Consider the following 10,996-nt stretch of genomic DNA (forward strand, 5'->3'; position numbering starts at 1 on the left):
ATATTTCCCCATCAAGGTTAATTTCCGTGGTTGTCTTAGCTTTTGTAGAGTATCTTTCGGGAAGGATACTGCCTTAGCAGGATCAGGGGGGGTATAAGCTTCATCCTCCCACTCAGTAGAAGTTACAACTATCTTACGAGCTTCATCAAACCATTGAGAGGATGATTGAACTGCTTCTCTAAATGATTTTTTTGAATCGTAGGAGATAGGGGGTTATTAACTTTATTATGGCTAATAACAACCTCATTGCTATGTAACATAGTCATATCCACTTCTCAATTTGATATCAAAAAAGTATTTTGCACTTCCTTTTGCTGCGTGATTGATGACTTGTCAGTAGGAGTAACAATACTATCATGATTGTTCTCAACATTATTGTCATGATTGTTACAAATGGAATCAACCATGTCAATTTCAGTTGTTATAGAAGGTGATTGTAATGTCATTGAGACAGATAAAAAGAGAGTTAGGCTTAAGAAAGGAAAGGAAACTAGAATAGGACATAGCTTGGGGAATCCTCGAAGGCTGAAACCTGTAGAAAGAAAACAATTTGAGAAAGAAAGCTATCTTAATCCCAAACAAGAACTCCCAAGTCCACCTTGCCTAGGCAAGATGGTAGTTCCTTGATGGCTCATGCGAGAGAGTAAAAAAGCTAGAGAGAGAAAATATTTTTTTTATCACTGGAATACTCTCAAAACATTTTACGTAACATAGTTACCTTTAATGATAGTATAGTGATCTATTTTTGTTAAAACTATTATGATATCTCCAATTTGACTTGTATAAATGATTATTATGGATGGTGCAAATAAATAACAGGTGCAAATAATAATGATGAGATTAATGGTTGGTTAGTAGGAGAAACTCGAGCAGCACTTGCGGAAATACATGAATTGTATTGTCAACATGCTGCTGCAGTTGGTTTTAGTGTTAGAAAAGCAAAACAAACAAGCAAAATCGGAACTAAAGATATCATCACCAAAAAGTTCTTCGTATTCTCTACAGCTGGACTAAGAAATTCCGGTAAAAAGAAGGAAAAAATTCCAGAAGAACTCTTGACAAAGGAAAGTTCTTCGGTTAAAAAAAAAACAAGACAAAGTAGGAGAGTTCCAATAACAAGGACAAACTGTAATGCTTTGATAATAGCTAAGTTGAATAAGGAGGGGCAATTTTAGATAGTTCAGCACGTGTTGGTGCACAATCATCACTCACTAGACCACAATGGAACCATTTCCACCGTTCAGAGCGTGCAATGACTAGAATTAAAGGGCAAGCGATTAAGGCCATGCAAGACTCTGGACTAAAACCTATGGAATCCTTTAATTACATGTCAAATGAAGCTGGAGAAGAAGATGCTATTGGTCATATAGTGAAAGACCACATGAATTATTGTTATAAACTGAAAATAAAGGCCATTGAAGGAGGAGATTCTCAAGTAGTTTGTGACAAATTACAGGAAGCTTATTCTGAGGACCCTAAATTCTTTTTCAAAGTAAGGTTGGATGCAGATGGAAGGGTTTGTAACTTGTTTTGGAGGGATTCCATGATGCTTGAAGATTACAAAATATATGGGGATGTCAGTGTATTTGACACCACATATAGGATGAATCGTTACAACCTCATTTGCGCACCCTTTGTAGGAATAAACAACCACTGGAAGAACACTGTGTTTCCTTGTTCTTTTATTGGTGATGATACCACATATTCATTTGTGTGTCTATTTGAGACCTTCAAAAAGGCAATGGGTGGTAAATGTCCTCTCTCACTGTTTATAGACCAAGATGCAGCCATGGTAGCAGCAATACCAAAGGTAATTTCTAATTTTGAAGGAACTTTTTGAATACCACTACATATAAATATGTTTGTACTGAAATTATATTTAGTTACCTCTATTTTAAATGCAGTAACCATTTTTGAAACTATAGTAACTGTATAAAAATATGCAGGTATTTCCAAATACTAGACAAAGACTATGTCTATGGCACTTGATTCAAAATGCTGTAACAAGATTTGGAGTTTTGAAGAGTGATGACACATTCAAGGCTGCTTTCATGAAATGCTTGAGTGGTTGTATTACCGAAGCTCAGTTTGAAGTATGTTGGGATTCAATGACGAACAAGTACAAGCTGAAAAACGACAGTTGGTTCAAAAGGTTATACTCACTAAAGCATAAGTGGTCAACAGCTCTAAGTAAGGACTTTTTCTCCGCGGGAATCTTGTCATCACAGAGAAGTGAGAGCACAAATCATGCAGTGGGATTCAAAGCAAACAAGAAAACAAGTTTGATAGAATTCTACAACATATTTCAGAAGACAGTGAAGACTTGGAGAAGGAATGAGGATTTTTATGAGTTCAATAACACAAAATTAATTCCTACTTCAAGCTATCTAATGTCTACCTTACTAAAACATGCTGCTGAGGTTTATACACATACATTATTCAGGGACTTTGAAGAAGAATTCAACCTAGCCATTGGATCTCAAACTAAACTGCTATTCATTAATGGAGGAAAAATGGTTTACCAAGTGTACCTTGAAGGCAGAGATGGCACAACTCAAGCAGTAACTTATGATCCAGTTAACCAAACAATTCAATGTCCATGCAAGAATTTTGAAGAGTCGGGTTGGTTATGCTTCCATAACCTTAGAATCTTACACATGCATTCTGTTGTGAAAATCTCAGAGCAATACATATCTTTCAGGTGGACTAAAATGGCTAAGGATAAAGTTTGGGAAAGTATGGAGGCAGAGAAAAGGATGAAGGGGACATTAAACAACTTCACACCTTGGCGGCTACACATGGTGAGGAAGTATTATAGTCTAATCCTTAAGAGCCACAAGTTTGAACAAGCAAGGAAAGTCTTAGAAGAAAGCTTTGCAAAAGATTTAAGTGCAATTGATGAGATTATTTCTGCTATGAATTCAACTCAGAACACTACAGGTGTAGAAGAGAATTAAGAAGAAACTTCATCTAGTGTGGCTCAGGTACTGAACCCATCTCGTGCCAAAACTAAAGGAAGCCAATCAAATAAAAGGATTCCAGGAAGCTATGACTACATGAAAAAGGGGAAGAGAAGGAAGCATAGAGAATTTGGTGCCAAAACACCAAGTATTAATAATAAGTATATGCTCTGATAGTCTTAAGAACACCATATTTTATCATAGTAACCTGTATTGTTACATGGTTACCTTTTATTTGTAATTACATTCTTGGAAACTTTATATCTTTTAAATACTGATTATTATGATATAGTGTCAATTATGATTGACATAGTAACCTTTAATTTGATCTTAAGTGTACTTAATCCTTTTCAAACAAACAAGGAATAAAGCAGATGAGTACTGTAATACCTTATACCCAAAGCCTCCTTCTCGAAACTTGTTGTGAATTGGTAGTTTGCTCTACTACACGGAAGGCTCCTTTTAGATGTTAAACGAAGGCTCCTTTTAGTTGTTAAAGCTTTCTTGTTTCAATGTTTCCTATGATCAACAGATAAGAAATCAAGAAAATGAAATGCTGAAATCTTATAACTAACTACTGATTATTATGATATAGTGTCTTTTATGATTGACATAGTAAACTTTAATTTTGAGATATATATTTCTTGATAGTAACCTTTTTTTATAATATAGTGATCTTTATTTTTAAATACCTTGTATTGTTAGTTTTTTACCATTAATTAACATAGTATATAATCAATTTTGACATAGTTACCTTTATATTTATAATAGTGACCTTATTAATAAAATAGTGGCTTTATTTTAACATACAGTGACTACGATAATTACCATTAATTTAAAACATAGTCCTTAATTTTGACATTATAAAATATTGAAAATGAAGTGACCTTTTTTCACCAAACAAAGACCTTATAAATAATATAGTGACTTTATTTTAACATATAGTGACCTATGATAACAGAGAACTTTAATAATTGAATTAAACAAACAATATACCATTTTCATAAAATGTTGGCAAAAGCTTGTTTATACAAAATGAATATTTTTCCAATCTTCATTCAATAACCTACACAAAAGTTGAATGAATACTAATTAGCTATACAATCTTCAAAGTACTTTGCTTAGCATCAAAAAATTATGATCACAACTAAGTCAAAAAATCTTAAGCCTACACAATGTTCTGACATCTTAAGCCTTTCCTTTCTTCTTCTTGTCTACAGTCAGCTTCTTCTTATTCTTTCTCTGTTCAATCTCTTTCTTCCTTCTTTTTTCAACCTCTTTTGAAAGACGCTGTCTATCAGCTTTGAATTCAGCCACCTTACCAATTATAATTGATCTAGCTTCATTCATATCAGATAACACTGTACCAAAGATGCAGCAATTTGAATCCGGTGAATCTTCCTATTTGAAGCCTAAAAAAGTAAATAATCAATATAAGATATTGTGATATTAATTAAAAGAAATAAATAATAATTTAAAAGGGATAGAATCATAACTGTTCTTAAAATTTCACATTTAAACTCATCAGCTCCATTACATAAAAGTATGCTCATTATAGTATAAACACCAGAATCTGAATTATCTTTGCTAGATCTCCAATTCAAAGCAGGAAACTCCAAAGCGTAATCAACCATAGCTCCAGATTGAGTAAGCCTTTGATCAAAGAAGGTACTGATCATATCACACTAACAAAAAAGCATATAATCAAATCATAGTCACATTAAATGATCTATTAAGAGTCATTATAACAACCATGTTGCAACTTTATGATACAATCTATTTGAATTTTGTCTCAGTTACTACTATAAAAATTACACTTCACAAACTCACAATGCTAGTTTCACATGTAAACTAGTTTAAAATTTGTCCAAATCCTAATTCCTAAAACTCATAATCAAAACCTTTAGACAAGAAAATAGTGAGAATATGGAAAAGTGAGAAAGTAATACCAAGAGACTAGACAACTTTTTCAAGAAGATACGATCACATCCTCATCATAATTCAGATTATCAATAAATTGAATTTTTCCTTTCAGTCAAATTCACCACAAATAAGCAATAGTGATTGCCACAAAGACAAGGTAAAAATATCTACAACAAAGATACGACAATTAGTAATAAAAAAACACATATAGATTCCATTTTTGATATTATAGTGACCTCTTTTAAAAATATACTACTAATTTCCAGCCACTCCGAGGTCTGGGTTATATGTTGTATTGCGCTATTGGTATTTTTTTGCTTCCGTATTACAACAATCATCAGTTTCACAAAAAATTCTTCTTAATTTCTTAATTTTATTAACAAAAATACATTAGCAACCCTGTTCAATAATGAACATTATTCTGCCACTTAGTCAAGGAAAATGAAAGCCCCTTCCAGCCTACACTCCTTTTTATATTGTTGATGCTGAACTGATACAATTAAAAAGTTACAAGATCTGGCCTTAACTTGCTATATTCTCTGTGGACTGAAAACTGGACTACTCAGTAAGTAGTTCTTATTATTAATGATATCACTGATCTTTTTAGTTATAATCTAGACTTTCTAAGAGTATTTTACAATAGGCACTCTCATTTAAAAAAAGGTATCTACAACATAAAAAAAGGGAACTATATATATTTTCCAAAGCACAAAAAAGACAGAAAGTATTACCAGCTCCACTTCTGATAAATCAAAATTATTGCAAGCTATTTTCATCCACTACTCCGATTCTTGATAAACATTGTCCACTAGTTGTGAATTGTCATCACTGCCGGCAGCTTCTACTATTGTAACCTTCATAATATTTAAACAAATAAAAAAATAAGTGAAAAGTATAAACATGTATAAACATTGAAATAATTAAACAACTCACGCTAATTGAAGAACCAAAGTACAATTTCCGAGGTCCATACTTAAGACATTTCTGATTTTCATTGAGAAGCAATGCCCAGCAATCCAAAATACTACTGCTCATGATTTCAGAAGGCTCTCCTAATGTGTAGAAGTCTTGCCTTTAAATCAAATGCTTTTCGTGAAAAATACAAACAGTTTACTGAGTCAAAGAGTATAAAATAAGAATTAAAAAGGTGTTTCATAAATAAATAAATTAGAGAAAATCAATTTAATCAAATAAAAGATTACTTACTTAGGAGCCAAACAAGAATCATTTATAATGCAATAGTCGACAATCTCTAGGACTAATGGATCCAATAGCTTCATTTCCTTGTTATTTGACTTCAAAAGGTGTGAAATAACTATAAGCTTTTCATCAGATTTCTAATCAAAAGAAATCGAACACACGGACCCTCCATTTGCAAGAATATTTTCAAAGCCAATCACAGGCAAAGTGCCTCTAATTTCCTCCCTCCCTTCATTTGTTTTGTTGTGGTCAAATGTAGAAACTTGATCAAACACCTCGGGCATTTTTGTCACCCAAATAGCAAGTTCGGAGATCTCATCAATCACAGATTGAACTTGAGGATCCAAAAAAATGATCATCCTGGGACACATTAATACCAGGAGCGTTTGGTCTCATTGCGGCGTGAAAGAAGAATCTGTTTTATCTTGTCATTGTAAAAACAAGAAATCACATTCACATCTCTTTTCATGAACAAAAATTGTTCATGAACGGGTTGCAAAGACATTAAAAAAAATCATGTATAAAAATTTAAATCATATCCAATAATTAAAAAAAAAGAATAAAATTCAGGTACTCCTTACATCAATAGTAGCCGAATGGATCTCTTGATCTGACATCGAACCTGGTGGGAGAATGAACTGTACTGTACCAGGCACATCTGCACCCGCCTGACATTATCAACATTCCCCATACCTCCCCCTGTAGTACCCACATGACCATCCTGAAACTTCAGGATACACATCAGAGAGTAAAATCCCACACCCAAAACTTTTGGACAATTTTTCCTTCTTAATTTTGTCCCTAATCAACTCATCATTCCAATGTTGAATTAAGGGTAAAGAAGTACTTAATTCAACATTCCTAAATTTCAACCTATGGAAGTAAATAATCTCCAACATCAAAATACAACCACAACAATTCTAAATTTCTCCATTTTTGTAACTTTTAACACCTTCACATAGTTTTTCAAGAACATATTTACACCAATTCAAATTCTTAATTTGTCCAACATCATCAAGTGGCTTGACAATCCTAAGATCAGCAGTTCTGTTAGAAGTAGGAGCTAAAAATGTGGATATCGCATGCATAACAAAGAGTTGCTTAAACTCATCTCCACCTTGACCTAAAGTAGGTATCCCAGCTTTTAACAAATTAAGTGGAATTTGGTCATTTTCATCTGTCAACCCAAAATTCAACCTCCACTTATGTTTGAAAACAAAGTCTGGATTTTTTTTATTAGCAGATCGAGTTATCTCCTTAACACTTTTGGGGTTCAAAGGAAGGCAAAACACATCATACACATCATACTCAGTCACCACAAACTCTTTACTATTATCAATTGAAAACATGCAGCCACCATAGTCAAAAGAATCAATTAGCCACTTGTACATACTAGTAGGATTCCTTTTCAACTTCAATTATAACAACCCTCCAAAACCGATTTCATTTACAGAAGTTATTTGAGAAGGAGAAAATTTAGACATCATGTCAACCAAATGCAAAGGCCTACATTTGGTTTTAAATGGCCGCAATCTGCAAAATAAAAATAATAATGCATAGTCACACAACATGCATGTTGAATCTAAATTTTTGAGAGCACTCCAAAGGAAATAAAGTTACTTACGTAGGTACATCACCACCAGCTTCAACTATTGATTTCTTCGTTCTTGTCCTTGGCTTCTTAACATGAACAAGAGAAGCAGCTTCAGCGCCAAGTTCAGGTTCATCTTCACGAGTTCTCTTATGCCGAGATGAAGGTGAACCAGTTACAGGAACTTGATGCTCATGAACCTCTTCAGAAACATCTTCTTCAGCAACACTCTTTTCCTTGTTAGCTCTAGTTTTCTTATTCAAGCCTTTGGCACCATTATTATAGAAAAGAAACCAAAATGTAAATTTATTATAGTGACCTTACTGAAACAATAGTGACCAGAAAATTTAAGACCATGACATGTCATTGTAAAGTGCACATTTACGCAGCATATATAATACAAATGGAGCACTATAAACAGAGCCGAAAATAATCAGCAATGCCACTTAAAAAAAAAACTTAGCAGTTAACATGCATGATAAAGAGAGATTAGCTTTAAGTCAACTAATACATGCTGAGAGATCATATAACAAGAACATAACAATATGTGCTCCACGAGAAGTAAAAAAAGAAAAACACTAAAGTCCTTTTTTTTTAGACACAGCTCACCCATTCATGGTCTATAAAATTACAATGAAAGTTCATGAAGTAGGAAAGAACAGAAAGTATCCCATATAGAAAGCTGATGCTTAATCGGATTTCAAGCAAAGACCCAATCAAAGCAATAGAAATAGGGAACATAAAGCAGATTCCAGTAATTAGAAAGCATGAATATGCATATATTATTTCAGAGGACACATAATACCTAAATTTTTTCCCATTTATTTTAAAGAATCATGATAAACCTACATAGTGAAACAAAACTAAACAAACTATATCTTTAATGTTGAGGCTGGTAGCAAATAAGCTATAGGACTTGGGTCATCAAAAACATTATTTAGGATAAGGAGTATAATTTTCACAGGAAACATTGAACATACAAAGAGGACAATATAAGTATATAACCTCTGACATAAAGACTTTACAGAGGCAGAAGAGGGAAAGTATAGCACCTAATATAGATGTAATGATATATGCTACAGAATGTATCTCTACTCTATTAAAACAAATTAACAAATACTTTATGTATTAGGAGTAATTCCTTTAACTATCCACTACCACCTCAACATGTAACTTAGGTATGAGCAATTGTGAAAATGCATAAAGCATAAAGTGTCTGCTTAAAAGGCATAGATCACCTAATATATTCATATGGAAAATCTATACATGATAAACAATAATCATTTCCTTCGATTTTAAAAGAGAAATAATGACAAATAAAAGGCTACACAATTAGACCTTAAACTAATCTTAACAAAACTTATACACATATTTGTATGCAGCCTTACTCTACAAACAAGTAAACAAATACGAAGTATAATGGACCTTAACCTAAACTAATCTTATCACAATAGGTTGTGAAACTAGATTTATAGCAAAATTTCAATGTAACTATTGTTATGTCAGCTCCCAGCCTCCTACCTACTTCGTATATTTTTTCTGACACAAATGATATGTAGCTATACAAATTATGTACTAGTATATAAGATCAATTATCACAGACTAATACTCTAAATACTAGGATTAAGAAACCATGATAAATTATTAAATCTAAAGCTCACAAGTCAAAACAAACCATTGAACCATAATAAGGTTCATGTAATTTTAAATCAACCTGCTGTTATCCTAGCCCCTAACCTGCTGTCCCACTGTTCAATTAATGTAACCTACACCACTCTTCCTCTCTAATCTCTATTAAATGACACACCACATCAAACAACTCCATGAGCCCTTGCTTGTTATCATCTTATTCTCACAAATTACATTCTGACATCTGCATATCTGACTAATCTGAGATTTAAGTTTGATAAGCATGAGACAAAACTACATCCATTATAGAACAATAGTCTAGGATTCAAAACAAAAAGTTCAACACAAAAGGGATTGGTGTGAGAAATAGTCGGTACCTAGCACTAGATGGAGTTTGTGCTCTGTAAGATTAAGAGTAATATAATAGCAAATGTAAAATGCAATTAGCATAGAAGAATTTTAAAATGCATATTAATCAAGTTCACATCATTTCATCCCTTAAAACAAGCACATTCTGCCAAAAATCAACCGATCAGTAAAATTTCATCCTCATATATAGTTCAACATATTACAATATACTAACAATTCCACAAATCAAATAATTAATCGAAATTGATGATAATTTATAGAATATGGAGCAAAGATCATTGATAAATCACATTCTATTTCAATAGAAGATGATGATGATGTATGTATCTACAACTATAACAACTACTATCACACCCAAATTGTAGCCTAAATTTCAGAGTAAAGACTTAAAAATTGGTGAATTGTTAATCACGCCATCAAAATTGAAATAGGCCAAGCAAAACCATGAAATTGAACTAATTGCGCACAATTCATACACATGCAGACTAAAACCTAAACCAAATCTGCTTCAATTTCAACAAATTAGATCAAAATAACACACAAAAAACAACAAAGAAAACCTAAAAAAACACAAATCATCATCGAACACAAAAAAAATTAAACTAAAAAACAATAAATCAACGAAATTAAACAACAACGAAGAACAAAAATTAAACAAAAACGAAGAACTAAAAATCGCTCAAAATTAATCGCTCAAAAACAAGAACAATGACTTCCTCAAAAAACAACAATTAATCGCTCAAAAAACAACAATTAATCGTTCAAAAACAACAACTAATCTCTCAAAAACAATAATTAAACGCTCAAAAATGCAGAAATCAAAGAACGCAAAACAAAGAGCAACAACGATACTAGAAAGTGGTTTTGTAGCTGAAGAACGAAGACCTCTTTTCCGTTGAAATGTTGCACCACCTCGAATTCTCGCCATAGATGCTTGAATTTAAGCAATTTTGAAGAGAGAGAAAATGGAAGAAGAGAAGAGAGAGAAAGTGTGAGGGCTTGGAAGAGACAGAAAGTGTGATGTGTCTGATCTTTTAGAGGAAAGAGAGAAAAAGGAAATAAATTCCTGCTTGTAATAAATTGTACAGTAAGAAGCTGGTAGTAAGCAAGCACATGACAAACTTGGTGTACAATAACTTTATTGTAGACCAGGTTTATTTAAGAATTTTTACTTGCTTGGGGGCTATATTAGATTTATTACATTTATTATTTTATAAAGTTAGTTAGAGGTGTAACTAACTCCAATATATATACTGTACACTTGTAATAATTATGTAATTAGAATTCATTTTACAGATTTTCTAACTGAAATAAAATCTCTCTC

At 32.6% G+C, this 10,996-nt stretch overlaps 2 protein-coding genes across 2 annotated transcripts; one reads left to right on the forward strand and one right to left on the reverse strand.

The window, feature by feature from the left end:
- Positions 1-393: 393 nt before the first annotated feature.
- LOC145632814 (protein FAR1-RELATED SEQUENCE 5-like) lies at positions 394-2,957 on the forward strand. Its single transcript, XM_081685149.1, has 4 exons — positions 394-607; positions 820-1,068; positions 1,176-1,810; positions 1,947-2,957. Exons 1-4 carry the CDS (start codon positions 394-396, stop codon positions 2,955-2,957), a joined length of 2,109 nt encoding a protein of 702 aa, XP_081541275.1.
- A 4,546-nt stretch (positions 2,958-7,503) lies between these two features.
- LOC145630667 (uncharacterized) lies at positions 7,504-10,640 on the reverse strand. The gene is made up of 2 exons (XM_081682873.1): positions 10,525-10,640; positions 7,504-7,939 (listed from the first exon to the last, which is right to left on the reverse strand). The coding sequence occupies exons 1-2, from the start codon at positions 10,598-10,600 to the stop codon at positions 7,704-7,706; spliced, it is 312 nt and encodes a 103-aa protein (XP_081538999.1). The 5' UTR covers positions 10,601-10,640; the 3' UTR covers positions 7,504-7,703.
- Positions 10,641-10,996: the final 356 nt, after the last annotated feature.

Source organism: Chenopodium album, chromosome 5 (assembly GCF_948465745.1).
Source record: "Chenopodium album chromosome 5, dcCheAlbu1.1, whole genome shotgun sequence".
NCBI classification, from domain to species: domain Eukaryota; kingdom Viridiplantae; phylum Streptophyta; class Magnoliopsida; order Caryophyllales; family Amaranthaceae; genus Chenopodium; species Chenopodium album.

Excerpts from the sequence above, each read along its gene's own strand:
- LOC145632814 (XM_081685149.1), top strand. The coding sequence starts at position 394 with ATGGAATCAACCATGTCAATTTCAGTTGTTATAGAAGGTGATTGTAAT. Across the intron at positions 608-819 it reads CCCAAGTCCACCTTGCCTAG|GTGCAAATAATAATGATGAG; the intron begins GCAAGATGGTAG and ends AATAAATAACAG. Across the intron at positions 1,069-1,175 it reads AGAACTCTTGACAAAGGAAA|ATAGTTCAGCACGTGTTGGT; the intron begins GTTCTTCGGTTA and ends GGGCAATTTTAG.
- LOC145630667 (XM_081682873.1), bottom strand. The coding sequence starts at position 10,600 with ATGGCGAGAATTCGAGGTGGTGCAACATTTCAACGGAAAAGAGGTCTT. Across the intron at positions 7,940-10,524 it reads AGCTACAAAACCACTTTCTA|GCTTGAATAAGAAAACTAGA; the intron begins GTATCGTTGTTG and ends ATGGTGCCAAAG.